The sequence below is a fragment of the Chiloscyllium punctatum genome, chromosome 10 (genome assembly GCF_047496795.1).
Source record: "Chiloscyllium punctatum isolate Juve2018m chromosome 10, sChiPun1.3, whole genome shotgun sequence".
Lineage (NCBI taxonomy): Eukaryota > Metazoa > Chordata > Chondrichthyes > Orectolobiformes > Hemiscylliidae > Chiloscyllium > Chiloscyllium punctatum.
The window spans coordinates 111,000,201-111,026,896 of NC_092748.1; the positions used below are offsets into that span (position 1 = coordinate 111,000,201).

At 44.6% G+C, this 26,696-nt stretch overlaps 1 protein-coding gene across 1 annotated transcript in view; it reads right to left on the reverse strand.

The window, feature by feature from the left end:
- Positions 1 to 347: 347 nt before the first annotated feature.
- The window catches only part of LOC140481823 (cytochrome P450 27C1-like), a 29,478-nt gene continuing 3,129 nt past the window's right edge, over positions 348 to 26,696 (reverse strand). The window contains 7 exon segments of the mRNA XM_072578350.1: positions 348 to 491; positions 1,617 to 1,814; positions 8,043 to 8,120; positions 10,411 to 10,509; positions 15,283 to 15,446; positions 25,616 to 25,748; positions 25,750 to 25,835. Coding sequence (XP_072434451.1) covers positions 348 to 491; positions 1,617 to 1,814; positions 8,043 to 8,120; positions 10,411 to 10,509; positions 15,283 to 15,446; positions 25,616 to 25,748; positions 25,750 to 25,835 — 902 coding nt within the window.

The window sequence follows — 26,696 nt, forward strand, 5'->3', positions numbered from 1 at the left end:
AGCGTTGGTCCTTCATCCTACCACCTGATGAAGGAGCGACGCTCCGAAAGCTTGTGTGCTTCCAGTTCAACCTGTTGGACTATAACCTAGTGTTGTGTGATTTTTAACTTCCCCATCCAGGCATTTCCAACAGAGGGCGACCTTTGGCATCAATGCAGAGTTGAACGATCTGCTCTGTGCACACAGTTAGACTTGAGTTGAGTCAAAGCCTTCATCCTGTTTCTTCATCGCCTGTCGCTGTTTATCTAGATGTCCTGAAAGCCTCGTTGCTACAGATTAAGTGAAATCTGTTGGCAGAAACACTTGCAGTCAGTTCCCGAGGCATCCACTTTATGCCTCCCTAGCCCCTAGCCCCTAGCCCTGTTGTACTTCCTGTCCACAAACTTGAGGTTGATAGGCTTCCCTGGACCCAGTAGGCCTTGGATTTTGGCAGGAACTGTTCCAGTGTTGGGAGCCAAGTGGACCTCAAATGCTTGCAGGAGTTGGAGAGAGTGGAGGTTAATATGGTCACTACAAAGGGGAAACAAAGTAAATGGCAGCCCTCCCAACCCACAACGACAACAGCTTGCATTTGCGCAGCACCTTCAGGAAGTAACGCATCAAAGAATGACATGGGGATATAAAGTTATGAAGGAGGGGGGGGGGGCGGTGGTGGGGTGGGTGGGAGGGGGTAGGAAACACTAGGATTGGTGACCAAAATGTGGTCAAAGAGGTACGTTCTGAGTGACTTAAAAGGAAAAGGGACAGGTCAGTTCAGAGGAGAGACAGGGCAGTCGAGGGAGAAAAAGGTTGGTTTGGGGGGGTCGGTTCTCCTCCCCTCCATATTAAATGGGAGACCCCTTTTGTTTTCAAATGCGTTCTCCAAATCTAGTCAGTTCAGGGGAGGGATGGGCCAGGTGTCTAGGTGGAAAGCCCAGACTCCAATGGAGAAGCAATGGAATTGGAGAATGGAAGCAAGAACTGGAGGAGCGCACAGACCTTGCAAAGTAATTGGAGTTGTAGTGTCATAGAGGTCTACAGCATGGAAACAGGCCCTTCAGCCCAACTTGCCCATGCCATCCCATTTTCAGAATTTAAACTGGTCACTCGGGACTGGAAAACCTAAAGAGACAGGCCATGTTGGGTTGGGGGCATATACGAATCATCTATGAGATGACCTATTCCCTCAATGTATAAAACTGAAATAGTGTATAAATGATTGAGAATTTAATTAATTCAACCTAATAACATTTAATGTATGGACATTAATATAAAACTCAAAGTGCTGTGAACCTTTAATTTTTCTTCAGTAATTTAAGGAGATCAGCATTTTGTAAAATCCTGTTAACTATTTTATGTTGAAATGTTTCTAGTTCTGAATCTTTCATTATTGTGTACCTAGTTTTCAGTTTAGTGATGGCCTAGAATTGTTATTGCTTATGAATGTTTGTTTTCTGTGTCTCAACACTGAAATTCAGAATCCGCTGCTAATTTCTGAAAACTCATTACCTATCAATGTAGAAACCACGTCCTCGCGTGAAAACAGCACATTCGCTCCTGGCGTTGGGAGCTAAGGGTTCCCCCAATATCAGAACCCCTTTCATGCCCACCTGAGGAACAGCAAGATCTGCCTGTATAAGCACTAGGTGTATCTCCAACTCCGCGATCCTCCGCCCCACACAGCTCCGCACCCCGTAACCGAACGGGATTGTTCCGAAGTTATCCAAGCAAGCTGTGTCAGTCTTCCACAGCCAGCGGTGAGTCTGAAACTCTCTGGGCTTTTCAAAAACCTCGTTGTTGTGAGATGTACTGTAGTGGCAGAGGGCAAGCAGAGTCTGGACAGGAAAGCAGAGAAACAAAATGAGATAACACGGAAACAATTATTAGGCTGGCCTCCCCACAGGGCACTGGGTTCAGTGACAATCCTTCTGTGAAACCCTTGCAGGATGGACTATAAAACATATACCATAAGGAGATTCGGTGACAAACTCCAAGCAGTTTATTCTAGCATCTACATATATTTTAAAAATAGTTACATTAGGGTGCTACTCCACTCTTTCCTGCATAATGAAAATGTTCAAACTGCTCAACAAATCGTAGACATCTTTTGTTTTCCATTTCTTTACAACAAATCTGATTCGACCACTGGCTTGTAATGCTTCAGAGGTTACCTTCCTCCTTACTTCAGAGTTTCAGAATTTGAGGAAGGAGTCTGACCTGTTCCTGTCAATGGCCTCAGATTGAGGCATGGGGTAGCATGGTGGCCCAGTGGTTAGCGCCACTACCTCACAGCGCTAGAGACCCAGGTTCAATTCCAGCTTCAGGTGACTGTCCGTGCTGAGTTCACACATTCTCCTCCTGTCTGTGTGAATTTCCTCCAACAGTCCAACAATGTTCAAAGTTTGGGAGAAGATTTGTAGCTCGGGTGCTCGTTGTTGTGGTTCTGTTCGCCGAGCTGGGAATTTGTCTTGCAAACGTTTCGTCCCCTGTCTAGGTGACATCCTCAGTGCTTGGGAGCCTCCTGTGAAGCGCTTCTGTGCTGTTTCCTCCGGCATTTATAGTGGCCTGTCTCTGCCGCTTCCGGTTGTCAGTTCCAGCTGTCCGCTGCAGTGGCCGGTATATTGGGTCCAGGTCGATGTGTTTGTTGATTGAATCTGTGGATGAGTGCCACGCCTCTAGGAATTCCCTGGCTGTTCTCTGTTTGGCTTGTCCTATAATAGTAGTGTTGTCCCAGTCGAATTCATGTTGCTTGTCATCTGCGTGTGTGGCTACTAAGGATTCACAGGAGGCTCCCAAGCACCTAGACAGGGGACGAAACGTTTGCAAGACAAATTCCTAGCTCGGCGAACAGAACCACAACAGTCCAACAATGTGCAGGTTAGGTGGATTGGCCATGCTAATTTTTTTTTGTTTTTAATTCATTCATGGGATGAGGATGTCACTGGTTTGACCAGCATTTATTGCCCATCCCTAATTGCCCAGAGGGCAGTTAAGAGTCAACCACATGGCTGTGAGGCTGGAGTCACATGTAGGCCAGACCAGATAAGGATGGCAGTTTCCATCCCTGAAGGACATTAGTGAACCAGATGCGTTTTTCCAGCAATTGACAATGGATTCATGGTCATCATTAGACTCTTCATTCCAGATTTTTTTGATGAATTCAAATTCCACCATCTGCCGTGGTAGGATTCGAACCCGTGTCCCCAGAACATTACCCATGTCTCTGGATTAACTGTCCAGCAATAATACCACTAGACCCATTGCCTCCCCATATACTAAATTGCCCATACCGTCCAGGGGTGTGTAGACGAGGTGGGTCAGCCATGGAAGATGCAGGGTTGCAGGGACAGAGTAACAGGGATGGGTCCAGGTGGGATGGTATTTGGAGAGTCAGCGTGGACTTGATGGGCTGAATAGTCTGCTGCCACACTGGAGGGATTCTATGAAATCCTTTCTTGACTAAGGATGGCTTTCTCCTTTCATCAGATATGTCTGCCTGATTCTGACTTGGAGTCAATAGGTGTGAAGCTGTAATAGCGGAACAGGAAGGTCAATGTTTTGGGCCGAAACAATTTGTCCCTGACTCTGACTCGGGTTGGAATTAGTTTCAGAAACAACTTGCATTGGTTTGAAGAGTTACACTCCACTGACAGGCCAATTATCCAATTCATCAGAACCCCCTGACACTTCCAAACTCACTTCTTCATGAAGTTCTTTAGTTAAATCATGACAGGCATGTAAAAAAAAATCTAACCTTTTCATGACCAAACGTTTTGAATAAATACATGCAAGGTCCACACAAAAGGACACAGAAAATCCTAATGTCCTGGTGCACAAATCAGAAACAGTAAGCATGCAGACACAGCAAATCATTAAGAAGGCTATTGGAATGTGATAGATTTATTGGAAGAGGAATGAAACATAAAAGTAAGGATGTTATACAGGGCGTCTTTTTGAATTCTACATGCAGAGTTGGTCTAAGGTTTCAGGAAGGATGGAAATGCATTGGAGGTGTTTCAGGGGAGGTTTACTGCATTGAGACCCGCAATGGGAGGACCGTCTTGAGAGGAAAGAGTGGGCTTGTTTGTACTGGAGGGGAAGAGTGTGGTGCTGGAGAAGCACAGCAAGTCAGACAACAGCTGTGGAACTGGAGAATCGATGTTTCAGGATTAAGCCCTTCATCAGGAATTGGGCCTATGCCCGAAATGTCGATTCTCCTGCTCCTCAGATGCTGCCTGACCGGCTGTGCTTTTCCAGCACCACACTCTTCGACTCTGATCTCCAGCACCTGCAGTCCTCACTTTCTCCTTGTTTCTACTGGAGTTTAGAAGAGGTGTGAACTTATTGAGAGATGAAGATCTGAAAAGGCCTTGATGAGGCGGCCCTGGGAAGGATGGCTTCTCTTGTGGGTGAGTCCAGAACTGGACGGCATGGTTTTACAATGAGGGGGGGGGGGGGCACCCTTTCAGGACAGAGACGAGGGGATTTCTTCTCTCTCAGAGGGCTGTATGACTTAGGAACTCTCTGCCTCATGAGGAGATGGGGCCTTGGGGTTCACTGAATGTTTCTAAAGCGGAGGTGGATACATTTTCCTCAGGGAAGATGACCAAAAGTGATCGTGATTTAGGGCGGGATGGGAATCTGTAATTCAAGGCACAAATAAGATCCACCATGATCTTATTGAACAGTGGAGCATGCTTGGAGGGGCTGAATGGCCTACCACTGCTCTTAATTAGAGTCATAGAGTAATAGAGATGTACAACCTTCGGTCCAACCCATCCATGCTGACCAGATATCCCAACCCAATCTAGTCCCACCTGCCAGCACCCGGCCCATATCCCTCCAAACCCTTCCTATTCATATACCCATCCAAGTGCCTATTAAATGTTGCAATTGTACCAGCCTCCACCACATCCTCTGGCAGCTCATTCCATACATGTACCACCCTCTGCATGAAAAAGTTGCCCCTTAGGTCTCTTTTATATCTTTCCCCTCTCACCCTAAACCTATTCATATGTTTGTTTACAAATTACTGGTCAGCATTTATCAGACCTAACTTCTGTCATCCTGACAACACAGTGAATGGACTCTCGATGTTTGGTAAATCATCAAGTGGATGGCATTATAATCCTGCATGACACAACCATTTACCTTTGGTCCAAACACAATGAGAGTTGGCTAATTACTCTTTTAACTTTGGCTTCAAGGTTCTCTGTCTCCAGCCTTTACAGCTCTTACTCTGTTTGCTCCCTTAGTTCTGTCGCAGATTCACAAACTAACAGGATTTCCTTGCGTCAGGTGGCCATCAGCTCCAGGGACCTCAGTTCGATCCCACCCTTGGGAGGTTGCACGTTCTCCCAGTGTCTGTGTGGGTTTCCTCTTGAGTGCTCCAGTTTCCTCCCACAGTCCAACAATGTGTAGGTTAGGTGGATTGGCTGTCAGAAATGTGGTGATAGGGTGGATGCTTTTCAGAGAGTTGATGTGGGCTGAATGGCCTGCTTCCACACTGTACAAATTCCATGTTCCCTATAACCAAAGGTCACAGTCTAAGGATACGGGACAGGCCATTTAGGACTAAGGAATCCTCTGCCACTGCAAATGGCTGAGGCCAAAACATTGAATGTTTTCAAGGAGTTAGATAGAGTTCTTAGGGAGCTAAAGGGATCAAAGGGTATGGGGAAGAAAGCTAGAACAGGGGAATGAGCTGGATGATCAGCTAATATTGAATGGTGGAGCGGGCTGAATGGCCTTCTCCTGCTACTATCTTCTAAGAACTCCAAAATTGGCTGCCTTTCATGTATAATGAGCAGCAAATCACTTGACTGGGCAGAGACAGGGATGGAGCAGATCAGGAATGGAATCATTTATATCAGAATCTGGTTCTGACTCAACCTAGCTCCCTCAATAGAGGGTAATCGCTGATACCAATAGTAACAGGCATGGTTCCCCGTCCAACTCTATTTTGATTTAGTCCCTACCCTCCCCTCCCCTCCACTGTTTTGCTCACACAGCATTGCCCTTTGATGTGAAGGGCAGTGCTTATCACTGGCCACTCGGGTGTTTTTCATATCTTCCTGGTGGTGAAAATTGAATAAAGATTCGTGCACTTTGTGTCTTTCACTGTGTCTCGCACCTACACACACACACCATGGGTGCTGGGGAAAAAATAAGCACTACCACAGTTAGGCGGTAGTGTGGGGGTTAAAATAAAAAAAAAAGAAAATGAAAAAAAAAGTAACAGGCATGGTGGCAGATTTTACCTTCCCCTTAAATCAACTGCTGAATTGTTATAGAGACCCAAGTGGTTCAGTCGTGGTCCTCACAGAATGGACTGTGCCAATCCCACCCAGACCATTCTATGTCTGAGTTGAGAGTGTGTTGCTGGAAAAGCACAGCAGGTCAGGCAGCACCGAGGAGCAGGAAAATAGACGTTTCGGGCCGGAATCCTTCATCAGGCAATGATGCTTTCCCAACAACACACTCCCAACTCTGAGCTCCAGCATCTGGAGACCTCATTGTCTCCATTCTACATGTGACTCTAGCCCACACTAGCTCTCTGCAATAAGGGTTCCCAAACAATGGCGTTGGTGAATGAGGGGTGGTGAGAGCAGTAACTAGGGTCACAATCCCTGTAGTTGCACTGGCAAGCGTGGAGCAGAGACTGACATTTGACCGCTGTGGAATCCACAGAGAGGTCCCATGCGTTTTCTTGTAGTCGTTGCCTGTGGGTGTGACCCAGTGTGATCGTGGACAGGGCCAGAGCTGACAAATCGCTGGTTTCCCAATACCTTTTATTTTCTGCGTGCCTGTACCCTTGCAGGTGGGCGCCTGGATAGCTTTGAGAGAAGAATCTTCTCCTCATCTCTCCTTTCTGTTTTTTTTTGCCAATGATTTTGAAAATCTGTGACCACTCGCTACTGAGCCACTCACTAATTCTTACCTGTCCTCAAAACCATCTCATCAACGTAAATCTTTGTTTGGTCCACTGAACTGTTTTGTGCTCCCCAAGGATCACAGTAACTTCTGTACCAAAAACAAAAAAATCCTGAGAATACTCAGAGGATTGCAATATCGACTGAACGAGAGACTATTGAGATGGCGACATAACTCGTGGAGTGGACTCGATGGGCTGAATGGCCTTACTTCCACTCCTATGTCTTATGGTATGTCTTATGTCTTATAATGGTGATATCTCTGGATTAGTAGATGCCCAGGTTAATGCACTGGGGATATGGAATTCAAATCCCGCGGTAGCACTTGGAAATGTATTGCAGTACCTTCAGTATCCCTGGGTCAAAATCCTGGAACTCTTTCCCAAAAACATTGTCTGTCTAACTGTAGCACATGGACTGCAGTGGTTCAAGAAAAGTCATCTCACCACCAGCTCCTCCTGGACAATTAAGGATGGACAAACATGGTGGCCCAGCCAATGATTCCCAAATCACATGAATTTAAAAACAAAATGATCAGTGGAGGGAGATCAAATGACCATAAGGCCTCCTCTTGCTATGTCTACATGTTATTTGGGATTAAACACAACTGCTTGTTGAATGTGCCAGCACAGATAGGATGGACTGAGTGGCCTCATGTTATTCATAGAATCCCTACAGTATGGAAACAGGTCATATGATCCAACAAGTCCACACCGACCCTCTAAAGAGTATTCCATCTAGATCCATTCCCCTATTACTCTACACTTAACCCTAACTAATGCACCTAAGCAACACATCCCTGAACACCATTGGCAATTTAGCATGGTCAATTCACCTGACCTGCAAATCTTTGGATTGTGGGAGGAAACCAGACATTCTGGAGAAAACCCACACAGCCACAAGGAGAATGTGTGAATTTAACACAGTCACCCGAGGCTGGAATCGAACCCAGGATCCCTAGCGCTGGGAGGGAGCAGTACTAACCACTGAGCCACTGCGCCACCTCAAAATAAGATTCTCTCACTATGATTTAACAAAAGCGGAGCCTTTTACGCACATTATTTTTAACAGAGATTAAATTTAGGAAGTTATTAATTTCCACATAATTCAAAGAGTAAATGGTTGGCTCACCGCAGTTGGAATAAAGTATCCACTGACAATCATGTCCTCCTGGGTGATCCGACCATTTCCGGGAAGGACAGGGACAGTCTGTGGTGGGAAGCACACAGGAGTTTTTTCAGTTGACAGTGAGAGCCTCCTTCCATTCCCTTCCCCCACCCCCACTCCCACCCCCATGTTATTCAACATCGACCAGTTCCCTGGGACAGGCTGTGACACACTTGGCTGGTTTCCATTGGTGCTGTCCTTTCCCAATTTATACACCTCATGTTTCAACAGCCAGCCCCACCCGGTGAGCTCATCCTGCAAGGGGATTCACAGAGCTGATTGGATCGTTTGTCAGCTTTCCCAGAAGAGCAAATGGCTCACGGGTCACTTGAGAGATTCCAAGTACAACTAAATAATGTGGGAATTTACCTCATATCTGGTCGCCCTGCTGTACAAAATATAGTATTAAATTGGAGAGGATGCAGAAAATATTTACAGGATATTGCCAGGACTGGAGGGATTGAGGTGAAAGGACAGGCTGGATCGGCTGGGACATTTTCATAGGAAGTTGAGGGGTGACCTTATGGAGGTTTATAAATTCATGAGGGGCATAGATAAGGTGAATAGCAAAGGTCTTTTCCCTCGGGTCGGGGAGTTCAAAACTAGGGGGCATAGGTTTAAGGTGAGAGGAGAAAGATTTTAAAGGGATCTGAGGGACAACATTTTCACAGGTTTGCAGGTAGAATGAACTTCCAGAGGATGTGGTGGATGCGGGTACAGAGTACAGTTACAATGTTTAAAAGACATTTGGAAAGGTATGTGAATAAGAAATGTTTGGAGGGATATGGGCTAAATGCAGGCAGGTGGGAATAGTTTAGTTTTGGATTATGGTCAACATGGATGAGTTGGATCGAAGGGTCCGTTTCCGTGCTGTATGACTTTATGATGCTAATAGCGGGTCACATCACAGCACTGAGCTAAGCAAAGCAATGGGCAGATCCCTTTTGGATATTCCTCCCCCCCTCCAGGGCTAACTTTTGAAACATTCCTAATCCTAAGGAAAATGTGACCTTGCCAAAGTCTTTCTGGACTATAGAGGTGCTCTGTCATTTGAGAAAGACTGGTGGCTTAACCCAAAGGTCACCACTTCCAAGGTGAAGGGCGAGCGTCATGTAACCTTAGGTGGCAGTGGGAATTGAACTCACACTGTTCACGTCACTCCGCAGCCTGACCAGCTGTCCTGCAAACTGAGCTAATCAACCCCCTGCAACTGCCTCCCACTGCCAGGGGAACAGGCAAGAGGGCTCTTGTGGCCCAGTGGTAGTGTTCCTCCCTCACAGCCTGGAGGCATTGGTTCAAATCCCACCTGCTCTAAAGGTGTGCCATAACCTATCGGAACAGATTTATGAAGGATATCTGGAACAGATGAGAAAGTCAGTTTGGAAAGGGTTAAATGAATGACTATGTAGCGAACATGCCCAGTCTTTCATGTGTCTTTTCAGGTGATTGATGTGTTTGTCTGCATCTTTCGCATGATGTTGCACAAAGTACCTTCACTTACAATGAAGTATTTTTTGTCAAGCATAGTCTCCCTGCTGGCTGTGTCTAACAGTAGGCAGAATAGCCACTTTATCTGCTATTTGTGGTTTAATTTGGGGCAAATGCTTGACACACTTACAGGGAGACTCTCCTGCCCTTCTGCAAAGATAGCCAATGGGATCTTTGCAAACCCTTCCCTAATCTTGTTGTGTCTCAGTTTAATCTCCCTCAGCAGCATGTCTTTCATTACTGCGTCATAGTCATGGAATGGAAGAGGTCTGCAGCACAGATAAAGGCCCTTCAGCCCATCAGGTCTGTGCCAGTCAAAATCAAGCACTTAACTATTCTAATCCCATTTCCCATCACTTGGCCTGCAGCCTTGCTATTGCAAGTGCACATCTCAATACTTCCTAAATGTTAAGAGGATTTCTACTCCTAACCACCCTTATAGTTAACAAGTTCTAGCTTCCTAACACCCTCTGGGTGAAAACTATTTTCCTTACATCCCCTCTATACCTTCTGCCCCTTATCTTCAATTATGCCCTGCCCTCCTGGTCACTGATCCCTCCAGCAAGGGAAGAAGTTCCTTCCCACCTGCCCCATCGATGTCCCTCTCTATCATGTCCCCTCTCAATCTCCTCTGCACCAAGGAAAACAAACCCCAGGCTGTCAAATCTTTCTTCATTACGACGGGACGTGGCATTGCAACCCACTCACATTCTGCCACAAGCAAGACAAGCCATGCAAAAACCAACTGGGAAAAGGAAATCAAGATAAACGCTTCACCTCAATGTTTCCTTGAGGGGTCCTCAGACCAGAGGTAATTTGACAGATGCTGAGCTGTGGGGGTCACATCGGGTCCAAGGTTCTGAACAATCCCTTCATACACAAGCCTCTGAATAGCAGGATAACTGGCCAGTACGTATGTGCGGCAAGATAATGTGAAGGAAGTCTGAATTTAAACCACAACAGGGCCAGTTAGCTTCAAGGCAGTAGGCCCCTCCGACCCCCTCCCTGTCCATCCTGAAAAGCCATTGGAAAATTAGTGGGCGAAGAAATCTGCAATTGTCGGAAAGCTGAAATTAAAAACAAAAGAAAAATGCTAAAAACACTCAGTGGTTCTGAGGGAAGGTCTCAGAACAGTGAATTCAGTTTCTCTTTCATGTGAATTTATTGGAGACTGACTCTTTTATTGGAGACTTGGATAAATTTACTGTCCCCCACACTCCCCCAAACTATCTCACCATCTCTAGCACATTGGAAATTAGAGTCATAGAGTTGTATAGCACAGAAGGAAAAAACAAGGGCTGTAGATTCTGGATTAGTGGTGCTGGAAGAGCACAGCAGTTCAGATAGCATCCGAGGAGGAGTAAAATTGATGTTTCGGGCAAAAGCCCTTCATCAAGAATACAGGCAGAGAGCCTGAAAGGTGGAGAGATAAATGAGAGGAGGGTGGGGGTAGGGAGAAAGTAGCAAAGAGTACAATGGGTGAATGGGTGTGGGATGAAGGTGATAGGTCAAGGAGGAGAGGGTGGAGTGGATAGCTGGAAAAGAAGATAGGCAGGTAGGACAAGTCATGGGGACAGTACTGAGCTGGAAGTTTGGAACTGGGGTGAGGTGGGGAAGGGGAAATGAGGAAACTGTTGAAGTCCACATTGATGCCCTGGGGTTGAAGTGTTCCGAGGCAGAAGATGAGGTGTTCTTCCTCCAGGCGTCGGGTGGTGAGAGAGCGGCGGTGAAGGAGGCCCAGGACCTGCATGTCCTTGGTGGAGGGGGAGTTGAAATGTTGGGCCACAGGGCGGTGGGGTTGATTGATGCAGGTGTCCCAGGGATGTTCCCTAAAGCACTCTGCTAGGGGGTGTCCAGTCTCCCCAATGTAGAGGGGTCCCTTTGGTCCAACTCATCCAGGCTGACCAGATATCCTAAAATAATCCAGTCCCATTTGTCAGCACTTGGCCTATATCCCTCTAAACCGTTCCTGTTCATTTACCCATCCAGATAACTTTTAAATGTTGTAATTGTACCAGCCTCCACCACTTCGTCTGGCAGCTCATTGTATGCATGCACCTACCTCTGTGTGAAAAAGTTGCCACTTAAGTCCCTTAAATTTTTCCCCCCCTCATCTTCAACCTATGCCCTCCAGTTTTGGAATCCACTAACAAGGGGAAAAGACCTTGGCTGTTCACCCTATCCATGCCCCTCATAATTTTATAAAGCTCTATAAGGTCACCCCTCAGCCTCCAACGCTCCAGGGAAAATAGCCCTAGCCTATTCAGCCTCTCCCTATAGCTCAAACCCTCCAACCCTGGCAATATTCTTGTAAATCTTTTTTAAACCCTTTCAAGTTTCACTACATTCCTTCCTATAGCAGGGAGATGTGGATTCTGTAGTGACCTTTCCCTAGTTAGACGTCCTGTTGCATCACCAAATGTATTTAAAGAGGAGACAGATAGATTTTTGAGGGCTAGGAGGAGCAGTCCAAGTGGAGGAGGTGATGCTTGGTCCAGATCAGTCATGACCTTGTTGAATGTGGGACCGAAATATCCTACTCCCAGCTCTTTTGTTCTTCCGTGTTTAGACTCATTTGCACAAGGTTTGGCTGCCTGACCAGATGGGAGAAAGTGAGGACTGCTGATGCTGGAGATCAGAATCGGGAGTGCGGTGTTGGAAAAGCACAGCAGGTCAGGCAGCATCCGAGGAGCAGGAGAATCGACATTTTGGGCACAAGCCCTTCATCAGGAATGAGGCCTGATTCCTGCTCTTCGGATGCTGCCTGAGCTGCTGTGCTTTTCCAGCAAGACATTCTGGACGACTGCCTTACTAGATGGACCATTAACTTTCCTGAGCAGCAATTGAGCAACATCATCCTGGAGTAAGACTTTGACTTTTCTTCATTTATATCAACTTGCACACTTTATCTCCCTTCCACATGGTAGGAGTTAAGGTTTATATGTAATTCCATTTGCAGGGATTACTGACACACTGTAGTGCATCTTACACTACAGAGGCCTTCCCACGACACATAGCAGCTACTTAAGACAGGACATGGATCAATTGGCATCTTTCTAACCCATGTAGTTTAGCATTTACCTGACAATCCTCAAGGGGACCTCACCTATAGGAATGTGGTTTGACAGGGCAGACGTGAAAACGATGTCTCCACTTTGGGGAGAATCTAGAACTAGAGCTAACTCTTTAAAACTAAGTTGAGACAGAACTGAAGAGAAATTTTCTCCCCCCAGAGGGTCTGTGGGACTCTCTTTCTCAAAAGGCAAGAGAAGTAGGAGTCTTTGAATATTTTTAAGGTAGAGAACAGATTATTCTTAGACAAAGGGGTGAGCATTTGTCAGAGTTAAGTGGGAATGTGGAGTGATCCGACCAGTCATGATCATATTGAATGGCAGAGCAAGCTCCTAATTTGTATGTTATAAATTGATTCTGAGTGTGAGAAGTTATATTTGGCTGAATCGTATTATTTCTGAATTGTTAATTCAGGGACTCTGGTAGTGTTCTGGGGATCTGAGTTTGAATCCTACCTCGGCAGCTGGTGATGTTTGAAATTGATAAACTTTCATAAATACAAGTGACAATAAATTACTATTCTAAATTGCAATAAAAATCTGGAATAAAGAGACTAATGATGACCTTTGTCGATTATCAAGAAAAACTCACCTGGTTCATTAATGTCCTTTAGGGACGGAAACTGCCATCCTTACCTGGTCTGGCCTACATGTGACTCCAGACCCAGACCAATGTGTTTGCCTCTTGATGGCAATAAATGTTGACCTAACCAGTGATGCCCACTGGAATAAGTCCACAGAGGCTGGTTTCCCCCCAACCTTTAATTAGACACGCAAACACTGGTTTGGCTTCCTTGGGGTCAGCTCTCAGAGGGAACAGAACCTCTGACACTCCTGTTTACAGAACAACCTCAGTTATCTGAACATCAATTATCCAAATCTCGGGTTACCCGAACAAGATCTCAAGGTCCCATAAAACGTTACATCAAAGAGGAGTTACCAAATTGGTGCGATGTTCATGTCCTTTGGTTACAATGATTAAAAGTGAATTTGGATTACTTGTACCGAAGAACATGTGAAAGCGCTGTCAAAAACAAAGAAACACAAGCACCTCGAGCAACAGTGACTGGATATTTTTTACATAAGGGTTAGTTACACAGCCCTTTGCAAAGGTAAGTGCTTTATTCCCATCACTTTACGGGGCCAGTCATGAAATAAATGACAAGGAAAGTAAACACATGCACGAAGCAATGCTTCTGTCTTTCTGTCATTACACTGAGTTCAGCAAAACCTGACAAATGCTCTTGTGATTGCTGTAGAAGCTGTTCCAGACCTTGTTTAATGCTGGGATTTCCTTACTTATGTGATGGTGAGGGTTTAGTCCTTTTCAGGTTAACCAGACTTGTGCGATTTGCTCCTTGCAGCCTGGAATGGTGCTCTAGCATTATTTCCTGTTGCTAAAATACCAAGATACTTCTGAACACTTAAAAATCTGCAATTTTCAGAATGCAAAGTTTAAATAGCAAACTCATCAAAATGATTTAAACAAACTGTCTGATAAAGCACAGCGTTAGATCCTCAGATCGCCTCCAAATATATGTAGAGTGCTTAAGGAATAGTTGAGGATTTGGCCTCCACCTCAATAAATTTTATTTGTACAAAAAGTGATTTTATTTGTAAAATACCATGAATCTTTAAGCAATATCCAGTGTTTGTGCACACTTTATTGATTGAATGAAATAAAAACTGTGCAACCATGCTTTTTTATGTTTTATGTTCAATTTGGCTTCCTTTGTTTACGATCAGATCTGTTATCCAAAACATTAGTTATCCGAACAATCAGATTTCTGAACAATATACTCCTTGCCCGTCTCATTCGGATAATCAAGTTTGTTCTGTGTATCTGTCAGCCAGGACTCCCTGATTGGACCAGATTAACAGCCCCGATCAGGGAACTCATATTGAACTCCACCTGGTTACCCACAATCCCTACACCCAGATCTTATGAATGAATAAAAAGGATATTTGCTTCCCGATTAATTATCCCTAATAAGATTCACTCTTATACAATCTTCAATATGGAGTCCTGTACTCAGGGCTTGAGCTGAGAAGCAGTTTGTCAAGGAATGTCCTTGATTTGTGAATCCTACTCGTGTTTCCAGATTTCATGGTTTCTTGGTAATAGAAGCAGGAGGAGGCCATTTGGCCCATCTAGGCTGCTCCACCATTCATTAAGATCGTGGCTGATTTATCCATCGTCCCAGCTCTTCCTAATTATCCCGATCACCTTTACACGCAAAAGCCCATCCAACTGTGTCTTGAATATATTTAATGAAGCTGCTTCCTCGGCAATTCCAGATCCACTGCTTTTCAGGAAAAGCAGTTCCTCCTCATCTTTGTGCTGTATCTGCTCCCCCTAATCTTGAGGCCATGTCCCCTCATCCTAGTCTCAGCCCCAGCATAAACAACTTGCCTGCCTCTATCTTGTCTATCTCTTTTCATAATTTTATATGTTTCTGTGAGATACCCTCTCATTCTTATAAATTCTCGTGATTACAGTCCCAGGTGGCTCAATCTCACCTCATCGAGCAACCCCCTCACCTCTGGAATTTGGAGAGACAGGGAGGGGGAGTCACACCTTGGGTTTCTCTCAGACGGTCCCTGACCACAGAGAGAGGTGATGGTGGCTGTGGTATTAGATTTACCGCATCGACACCTGTCAGCAGCACCTCTGACGCGTTTGTGTAAATCTCCTCCAGGGTCATCTCCTGCTTGACCAACATGTAGGTCAATAATCCCCCCTGGACAGACTGCTCCTGCTCCAACTGCTGCTTGATCTGAACCAGCTTTCGGTTGACGTGCGTCTCACCTGGTCATTCATGGGTGGGGTGGGAGAAAGAAAGTTGAGGAAGTGAGTGATGGGAATACGGGAAGTAAAATAAATGAACTGCGATCAACTTTCAGTCAACATTGGCAGGTCCTTCCAAGGCTCAAAACGCGTTTTTCCAACTTGTCGGAGAAATTTGCCCAATAGGTTAGAGATCACAAAACACAGCTCGAAGTGAAATTGACAGTTTATTGCAAGCGATATCGCTGGAAGAGAACTTGACTAGACTGACACAGAACTGACAGTCTGTACAGGTAGATCAGGTTTCCCCTCCCAGAGCTGAGGACGAGACCAGTTTTATAGTAATGCTGCACAATGACACTGATTAAGAAATGGGAAACGACAACATTTCTGGAAATGGAGTAATTTAGTTGCAAGGATGCGAATTGGAAAACAAATATTGGATGAATGTCCTGTTCCTTCACACAACGCAACATCCTGACAGTTTCATGGTTCCATTCATCTTCACAGGTAGGTGTTAATGTCTCTTCTGAAGTGGTCAGGTGCTTCCATTGTCCTGTTCTTGGAGCATGTCATTGCCAGTGACTCTCTGTCCTGCTCTTTGTGTGGCTTGGGTATTGCTGGGTTCTGAAACTGCCCTTGGGGCTTTGAAATATCTGTGGTGCTCTGTCATGTCCATGGGAGCTTAAAGTGTATTGCCTTGCCTGTGTGCTGTATGATTCAACTTGTGAGCTGATCGGGAATTCTGGGTGTTCTGGTATAGTTTGGCCAATTTTGCTTTTGTGGGCCTATCATGGCTTAGCAAATCTTTTCCCACACAACTGCAGGGAGTCCGAGCAAGATTGCTGAGATATTTTTAATCAACATGTCCAGAGATGTTATTACACACCACAGGAGAAGGCGGGAATCAAACCCAAACCTCCTAGCTCTAAGGGACACTACCACTGTACCACAAGGTTCCAGAGTTGATTGGGCGTAGGTGACACTCACTTAAAAGTTGAGGGTTACATACAGCTCAGTGAAGATTCTTGTGGTACGGTGGTAGTGTTCCTGCCTCAGAGCTAGGAGACCTGAGGTCAAGCCCCACCTACTCCAGAGGTACATAATAATGTCCCTGAGCAAAGAGAAAAGAATTGCAGGCTTGTAGTTCAGGCTCTCTGTCCAATTGTTGTATTCCTGGAGTCTGTAAATCATGTGTATGTTGGTTGTTGGCCCTGTTCAGGTATGTGAACAATCTTTTGTTGTTGTTCTGTTTCCAACTTAACCTCCCCCCCTCCCACCCCCCACCCTCGGTCCTGATCTTTGGGTGCCTGGTGTGGAGGGGACTGTGGGCAGGTTCAGCGAACCTCTTTGTAGACCTGTTGCTGGGCATGGCTGAGATGACCATCAAAGTCAAAATGTTCAGTCTTAAAAATGACCAAACATCTCACTGTTTGAATAAAGATACCTCTTTCATGGCTGCCATTACATTGAGGAAGATCATCGCCATATTGACTGCAGCGGTTTTGTGCACTGGCTCATTGTAACCCGCATATGACATCCAACAATGGGAATAAATGCCTTGCTAGCCACACTCATACTCTAAAAGGAAGCTTAAAAAACATAAATATATTTAGTCATGAGATGTGGGCATTGGTGGCTGGGCCACAGCATTTACTTCCTGTCCCTAATCTCCCTAGAGATGTGCTGCTGAGCCACCATCTTGAATTGCTGAAACAGAATCACATCACAGAATCCCAACAGTATGGAATCAGGCCATTCTGCCCATCAAATCCACACCAATCCTTGAAAGAGCAGCCCACCCGGACACAATCTCCTACCCTGTCCCTGTAACCCTGCATTTCCCAAGGCTAATCAACCTAACCTGTATGTCCATGGACACAATGGGCAATTTAGCAAGGCCAATCCACCTAATCTGCATATAGAGTCATAGAGATGTACAGCACGGAAACAGACCCTTTGGTCAAATTTGTCCATGCCCATTAGATATCCTAATTAGCAAACAGTTTATTGCCCGTTTGCCCGTTTGCCCATTTGCCAGCACTTGGCCCATATCCCTCTAAACCCTTACTATTTATAAAACGATCCAGATGCCTTTTAAATGCTGTCATTGTACCAGCCTCCACCATTTCCTCTCTCTGTCAACACATTCCATATACATACCACCCTCAGCATGAAAAAGTTGCCCCTCAGTTTCCTCTCACCCAAAACCTATGCCCTCTAGTTCTGGACTCGCCGACATCTTGGGTTGTAGGGAAGGAGTTCCAGGATTTTGACCCAGCAACAATCAAGGATGTATTTCCAAATCAGAATTGTGGGTGGCTTGGACAGGAGCTTGCTTCTGGTGGTGTTTTCATGAATCTGCTCCTACTATGTGATTTTGAACATGGATTAGGAAGGTGCTGTCTGAGTGCCTTTGGTGAGACATTGCAGTCCATCTTGTAGATGGTACACACTGCTAGTGATGTGTACTGTTGGTGGAGGAAGTGAATGCTTGTTGAAGGGGTATGAGGTGAGCTGCTCTGTCCTGGATGATGTCAAGCTTCTTAAGTGTTGCTGGAGCTACACTGACCCAGGCAAGTGGGGAGTATGCCATCACACGCTTGATGTTTGCCTTGTAGATAGTGGACAGGCTTTTGGGAGTCAGGAGATGAGTTCCTTGCTGAATTATTCCTAGCCTGTAACCTACTACTGTAGCCATTGTATTTATGTGGCAAGTTCATTCCAATTTCTAGTCAATAGTTGGGACATTGATAGTGGAGGGTGCAATCATGACAGTGCCAATGAACAGGGAGGGGGGGGGGGTGTAACGGTCAGATTGTTGGAGATGTTTATTGCTTGATATTTTGGTGTGAATGGAACTTTTCACTTGTCATCCCAAACCTGAATATGATCCAGGACTTATTGCATTGGAATATGGACTGCTTCAGTGTCTGGGGGGTCGTGAATGGTGCTGAACATTGTACAATCATCAGCGAACATCCCCACTTCTGACCATAAGATATAGGAGCAGAGTGAGTACTGCAGATGCTGGAGATCAGAGCCAAGATTAGAGTGGTGCTGGAAAAGTAAAGTAGGTCAGGTATCATCCGAGGAACAGGAAAATCGACGTTTCTATTGCTGATGAAGGGCTTTTGCCCGAAACGTCGATTTTCCTGTTCCTTGATTGCTGCCTGATCTGCTGTGCTTTTCCAACACCACTCTGATCTAGCCATAAGATATAGGAGCAGAATTAGGCCATTCAGCCCATCACGTCTGCTCTACTGTTCAATCACGACTTATATGTCCCTATACCCCATTCTCTTCCCTTCTCCCTCTAACCATTACTAATCAAAGACCTATCTATCTCTGTCTTAAAGTCACTCAATGACTTGGCCTCTATAGCCTTCTGTTCCACAGATTAACCACGCTCTGGTTGTAGAAAGTCCTCCTCATCTCAGTTCTAAAGGGTCATCTGTTCACTTTGAGGCTGTACCCTTGGGTCCGAATCTCTCCTGCTCGTGGAAACATCTTCTCCAAGTCCACCCTATCCAGGCCTCTCAGTATTCTGTAAGTTTCAATCAGATCCCACTCCCCCATCCTTCTAAACTCCATTGAGTCCTTAACCACTCCTCATATGACAAGCACTTCATCCCAGGGATTATTCTTGAAAACCTACTCTGGACCCCATCCAATGATAGTACATCCTTCTTTAGATAGGGGGCTGAAAACTGCTTATTACATTCCAAATGTGGCCTGATCAGAGCTTTATACAGTCTCAGCAGTACATCTCTGCCCTTGTATTCTAGCCCTCTCGAAATGGATGCTAACATTGCATTTTCCTTCCTTCCTGCCAGCTGCATATTTACCTGAAGAGAATCTTGAACTAAGTCTCCCAATTCCTTTTGTGTTTCAGATGTTTGAAGCACACACTCTAGGACAAGTGAAACAAAGACCTGCACGAGAATTCTTAGAGGCATGGCATTCTAACCAGAACTCCATCAATAAACACATCGATTTAAATCCCTATCTACCTTCCCTTGAAACAAAGAACCAGAAATGACATCACCCACCTTAAGAAACCAAGACCTATAAATAGACAAGTGGGACATACTACGAGGACTTCACCAGAGACTCTCACTGATGATGTTACCTAGCACGGTGACGAAACATCTGAAAACAAATCTTTCAGCTCAGCGTGCTAATTTACATATTTATATATGATCTTATGATAACAGGAAGGTTATTGATGAAGCAGGAAAAGATGGTTGGGCCAAGGACATTACCCTCATGACCTCCTGTGGCGATGCCCTGGAGCTGAGATAGTTGACCTTCAAAAACAATAAGCACCTCTTTTGTGCCGGGTATGACGCTAAGCAGCAAATTATTTTCCATTGATTCCCATTGACTCAAGTTTTCCTTGGGCTCCTTGATGCCACATTCAATTAATTGGGACCTCGATGTCAAGGGTGGACACTCTATTTTCAGTTCTTTTGTTGACATTTGGATCAAAGTTGTAATGACATCAGGTGCAGCACAAACAGAGTAGCAGTAAGCCGGTTATTACTGAACAAGTGCTGCTTGATAGCTCTGTCGACAATCTCTTCCATCATTTTGTGGCATTGAAGAATAAACAGATTGGCTGGGTTGGGTTTGTCCTAGCTTTTTGTATCTAGGACATATGGAGGCAATGTTTCACATTCTCGGGTAGACAGCAGTGTTGTGACTGTACTGGAAGAGCTTGGCTAGGGATGTCTGGTGCACAAGTCTTCAGTATTATTCTTAGAATATTGTAAGAGCCACATTTTGCCTTTCTAGTATGGTAAAGGCTGTTGTTTTTTTTTATTTTGCTTTGTTTCAATTGTGAACTGAATTGGAAAAAGGACTGCTTCACAACTCAGGACTGAGGAAGTGCTGTAATTTTAACAAGATAGTTACTGAATCTCATTGCAAGTTGTGTTTACACAGCTATGTAAGAAATGGAGTAAGGTATCAGAGGAGACTGCCCAGAAATGGGGTGTGTCCACAAAGTGAGTTTGGCTAGCAACAGGTTGCTGATTGGTTTGTGGAATTATGATCAGTTGTGGATACCAAAGCCTTATGACAGCTCTGATTGGCTCCTGAGATGTAAAGGAACTTCTTCACTCTAATGGGCTGTGAATCTTTCTGATTCTCCAGCCCAGAGAGCTGTAAATATTTCCTCATCAATGACACTGGAGGCAATGTTTGATAAAATATTTGTACACTTAGAGAACAATGCAGTGACCCCATCCAATGATAGTACATCCTTCTTTAGATAGGGGGCTGAAAACTGCTTATTACATTCCAAATGTGGCCTGATCAGAGCTTTATACAGTCTCAGCAGTACATCTCTGCCCTTGTATTCTAGCCCTCTCGAAATGGATGCTAACATTGCATTTTCCTTCCTTCCTGCCAGCTGCATATTTACCTGAAGAGAATCTTGAACTAAGTCTCCCAATTCCTTTTGTGTTTCAGATGTTTGAAGCACACACTCTAGGACAAGTGAAACAAAGACCTGCACGAGAATTCTTAGAGGCATGGCATTCTAACCAGAACTCCATCAATAAACACATCGATTTAAATCCCTATCTACCTTCCCTTGAAACAAAGAACCAGAAATGACATCACCCACCTTAAGAAACCAAGACCTATAAATAGACAAGTGGGACATACTACGAGGACTTCACCAGAGACTCTCACTGATGATGTTACCTAGCACGGTGACGAAACATCTGAAAACAAATCTTTCAGCTCAGCGTGCTAATTTACATATTTATATATGATCTTATGATAACAGGAAGGTTATTGATGAAGCAGGAAAAGATGGTTGGGCCTAGGACATTACCCTCATGACCTCCTGTGGCGATGCCCTGGAGCTGAGATAGTTGACCTTCAAAAACAATAAGCACCTCTTTTGTGCCGGGTATGACGCTAAGCAGCAAATTATTTTCCATTGATTCCCATTGACTCAAGTTTTCCTTGGGCTCCTTGATGCCACATTCAATTAATTGGGACCTCGATGTCAAGGGTGGACACTCTATTTTCAGTTCTTTTGTTGACATTTGGATCAAAGTTATAATGACATCAGGTGCAGCACAAACAGAGTAGCAGTAAGCCGGTTATTACTGAACAAGTGCTGCTTGATAGCTCTGTCGACAATCTCTTCCATCATTTTGTGGCATTGAAGAATAAACAGATTGGCTGGGTTGGGTTTGTCCTAGCTTTTTGTATCTAGGACATATGGAGGCAATGTTTCACATTCTCGGGTAGACAGCAGTGTTGTGACTGTACTGGAAGAGCTTGGCTAGGGATGTCTGGTGCACAAGTCTTCAGTATTATTCTTAGAATATTGTAAGAGCCACATTTTGCCTTTCTAGTATGGTAAAGGCTGTTGTTTTTTTTTATTTTGCTTTGTTTCAATTGTGAACTGAATTGGAAAAAGGACTGCTTCACAACTCAGGACTGAGGAAGTGCTGTAATTTTAACAAGATAGTTACTGAATCTCATTGCAAGTTGTGTTTACACAGCTATGTAAGAAATGGAGTAAGGTATCAGAGGAGACTGCCCAGAAATGGGGTGTGTCCACAAAGTGAGTTTGGCTAGCAACAGGTTGCTGATTGGTTTGTGGAATTATGATCAGTTGTGGATACCAAAGCCTTATGACAGCTCTGATTGGCTCCTGAGATGTAAAGGAACTTCTTCACTCTAATGGGCTGTGAATCTTTCTGATTCTCCAGCCCAGAGAGCTGTAAATATTTCCTCATCAATGACACTGGAGGCAATGTTTGATAAAATATTTGTACACTTAGAGAACAATGCAGTGACCCCATCCAATGATAGTACATCCTTCTTTAGATAGGGGGCTGAAAACTGCTTATTACATTCCAAATGTGGCCTGATCAGAGCTTTATACAGTCTCAGCAGTACATCTCTGCCCTTGTATTCTAGCCCTCTCGAAATGGATGCTAACATTGCATTTTCCTTCCTTCCTGCCAGCTGCATATTTACCTGAAGAGAATCTTGAACTAAGTCTCCCAATTCCTTTTGTGTTTCAGATGTTTGAAGCACACACTCTAGGACAAGTGAAACAAAGACCTGCACGAGAATTCTTAGAGGCATGGCATTCTAACCAGAACTCCATCAATAAACACATCGATTTAAATCCCTATCTACCTTCCCTTGAAACAAAGAACCAGAAATGACATCACCCACCTTAAGAAACCAAGACCTATAAATAGACAAGTGGGACATACTACGAGGACTTCACCAGAGACTCTCACTGATGATGTTACCTAGCACGGTGACGAAACATCTGAAAACAAATCTTTCAGCTCAGCGTGCTAATTTACATATTTATATATGATCTTATGATAACAGGAAGGTTATTGATGAAGCAGGAAAAGATGGTTGGGCCTAGGACATTACCCTCATGGCCTCCTGTGGCGATGCCCTGGAGCTGAGATAGTTGACCTTCAAAAACAATAAGCACCTCTTTTGTGCCGGGTATGACGCTAAGCAGCAAATTATTTTCCATTGATTCCCATTGACTCAAGTTTTCCTTGGGCTCCTTGATGCCACATTCAATTAATTGGGACCTCGATGTCAAGGGTGGACACTCTATTTTCAGTTCTTTTGTTGACATTTGGATCAAAGTTATAATGACATCAGGTGCAGCACAAACAGAGTAGCAGTAAGCCGGTTATTACTGAACAAGTGCTGCTTGATAGCTCTGTCGACAATCTCTTCCATCATTTTGTGGCATTGAAGAATAAACAGATTGGCTGGGTTGGGTTTGTCCTAGCTTTTTGTATCTAGGACATATGGAGGCAATGTTTCACATTCTCGGGTAGACAGCAGTGTTGTGACTGTACTGGAAGAGCTTGGCTAGGGATGTCTGGTGCACAAGTCTTCAGTATTATTCTTAGAATATTGTAAGAGCCACATTTTGCCTTTCTAGTATGGTAAAGGCTGTTGTTTTTTTTTATTTTGCTTTGTTTCAATTGTGAACTGAATTGGAAAAAGGACTGCTTCACAACTCAGGACTGAGGAAGTGCTGTAATTTTAACAAGATAGTTACTGAATCTCATTGCAAGTTGTGTTTACACAGCTATGTAAGAAATGGAGTAAGGTATCAGAGGAGACTGCCCAGAAATGGGGTGTGTCCACAAAGTGAGTTTGGCTAGCAACAGGTTGCTGATTGGTTTGTGGAATTATGATCAGTTGTGGATACCAAAGCCTTATGACAGCTCTGATTGGCTCCTGAGATGTAAAGGAACTTCTTCACTCTAATGGGCTGTGAATCTTTCTGATTCTCCAGCCCAGAGAGCTGTAAATATTTCCTCATCAATGACACTGGAGGCAATGTTTGATAAAATATTTGTACACTTAGAGAACAATGCAGTGACCTCTGGAGGGGCAGACACTTGACGCTCTCTCTTTCCCCCAATGGAAATAGCTGAAACCAAAGAAAACCAATTATTTCTTCCCATCAGGTTGCTGTAAGGTATTACTACTAACTGATAATCAGAGACTTTATCACTTGTGAACCAGATGCTCTGTGCCTCCTGTGAAGAAGTAATGAAACCTGAAGGAGAAGATCAGGAAACCAAGGAGTTAGGAAACAAAAAGGATCGAATCCAAGGTTCTGGTGACATTGAACTTCTTCCTCAGTACTTCTTTCCCCTCCACCCGTAACACCAATGCTTTTTAAAAAAAATATGCCAGTGTATCTCTGGAAATCTTAGGACAAAATGGATCAAAGGGTATGAGGAGAAAGTGAGATGTCGGTGCTAAATGGGCTGATCAGCCATGATCAAATTGAATCATGGAGCAACTTAGAGGGCTGAATGGCCTACTCCTGCTACTATTTTCTGTGGTTCTATGTTTCAGAAAGGGGTTAGAGTTTTAACAGGTAGAGTCATAGTTGGAATCTATTTATTTGGAATAAACAATTCTTGTTAAGTACAGTAACCTGGTCTGTGTGTCCTGTTAACCAGGGTCAATCTGACAGATAAATCTTTGCAATGTTAATAATATTGTTAACTTTTGGGATGGCTCTAGGATTGTGAGTCTTGATTTCCATTGAGGTACTCCAGGGAAGAATGACAGCGTCTACTACAGAACAAGGAATTGGCCATTGAGGACTGAGATGTGAAGGAACTCCCTCACTGAGATGGGCTGTGAATGTTTGACATTCTGTGGTCCAGAGAACTGAAAACGCTCACCCATCAACAATACTGAGGGCTAAATTTGATAAAATATTGGTTTGCTAGAAGTGTAAAAGTCGAGCTGAGATAGCTCAGTAGGTCAGACCTTCCTAATTGGCAGAAAGAACTGAATGGCAATTCCAGCTCCTATTCCTAACATGAACACTGAAGATTCTAAGACATAGGAGCAAAAGTAGACCCTTTTGCCTATCAAGTTTGTTCTGCTATTCAATGAGACCATGGCCAATCAGATAATCCTCAGCTCCACTTTCCTGCCTTTTCCCTCTAACCCTTGATTCTTTTACTGATTAAAGTCTGTCTATCTCTGCCTTGAAGTTGCCCAAAACTGGTCCCAAAGTCTCCTCCTTCCAGGGTATGGCAGAACCAATTCTCAATATTAAGACATAAGAGTGGAAGTAAGGCCATTTGGCCCATTGTGGCTGATGGGCATTTCAACATCACTTACCCGCACTCTCCCGTATCCCTTAATTCCTTGTGAGATTAAGTATTTATCAGTCTCTGCCTTGAAGACATTTAACGTCCTGGCCTCCACTGTGCTCCATGGCAGTGAATTCCACAGGCCCACCATGCTCTGGCTGAAGAAATGCCTCCTCATTTCTGTTCTACATTGACCTCCTCTACTTCTAAGGCAGTGCCCATGGGTCCTAGTTTCCCCGCCTGACGGAAACAACTTCCCAGCGTCCACCCTTTCTAAGCCATGCATTATTTTGTAAGTTTCTATTAAATCTCCCCTCCACCTTCTGAACTCTTATCGACCTTCATACCCAAAGGAACAGCTCATGCTCCGCACCTTCAAGGCCACAATGCATGCAGGCGATATTCCCAAGTGACTGTGGCCTTTCATCCCCCAACCTTGGAATGAGTCCTGACGGTCCTGGGATGGGCTCTTCCGATTCAGTAAGCACTCGTGATGACACTGATGCTTTACTGCCCTGTTCCTTTGGATGCCCTGGAGTTGCTTACTGAATCTGAAAAGCCCATCCCAGGACCGTCAGGACTCATTCCAAGGTTGGGGGATGAAAGGCCGCAGCCACGTGGGAATGGCGTCTGTGTACATTGTGGCTTTGAAGGTGCGGAACATGAGCTCCAGGGAGCTCCAGGACGTCCATGCAGTCCCTGGTTTCTTGGTGGGCCTGGTTTTCCAAGCAGCTGAGCCGAGTTTCAAAAAGGATTGTGGCAACACCTGAGCATAGAAAGGAGAGTGAGAATCTTGACTTCTCACAAGCGTGGAGAGTATCCAGCCTGCGACAATTGCTTCTGTATAGAGCCACTCCATAGATTCCTAGACTGGAGTATCTGTTGTAGATGTTTTAATTTATTTCTTCATTTTGTGGGCTGTGGGCATCGCTGGCTGGGCCAGCAATTATTACCCTTGAGAAGGTGGTGGTGATCTGCCTTCTTGCACCACTGCAGTCCACTTGTCGAAGGTTGACCTACAATGCGAGGTAATTCCTGAATATTCACTCTGCCTCCACCTTAAAGTCTCCACCTCAGCTATTACAAGAAGGTCAAGATAGAATATTGTCTTGTTTCATTAATTGGATCCTATGAGATCTCAATTTTGACTCCTGGGTAAGTGTGGCCTTGATTTGACTATGCCAAAAGCTTTTAACAAAAAGTTGGGGTCAGTCCAGAATTAGCTACTGGAATTCGAATTGACACCAAGGTGTGGGAATAATTGGACAGCTCTTTCAAGTAGTTAGCACAGTCACAATGGGCTAAATGCTCTTGCACCGTAACTTAGAATGAATTCACTTGTTATATGTGAATAAAAGTATGGTTGCAGGTATTTTCTCTGTCTCTCATTGACAATCTTCACCACAATCTAATCCAGAAGCTATAATCAGTTTAATTCTTACCTGTTTCCTAATGCTATTTGGGATGGATTAGACTAGCATGATGGGAGGATGGGAACCTGAGCAGGAAGACAGAAACAAGGATAAAACAACAGGCAGAAGCCAGAGAAAACAGGAGCAAGAAATAAATGGTGCCATAGTGTAGAATAAAGCTAAAATCACTCACAAGGTGATAAAGACAAGTGTAA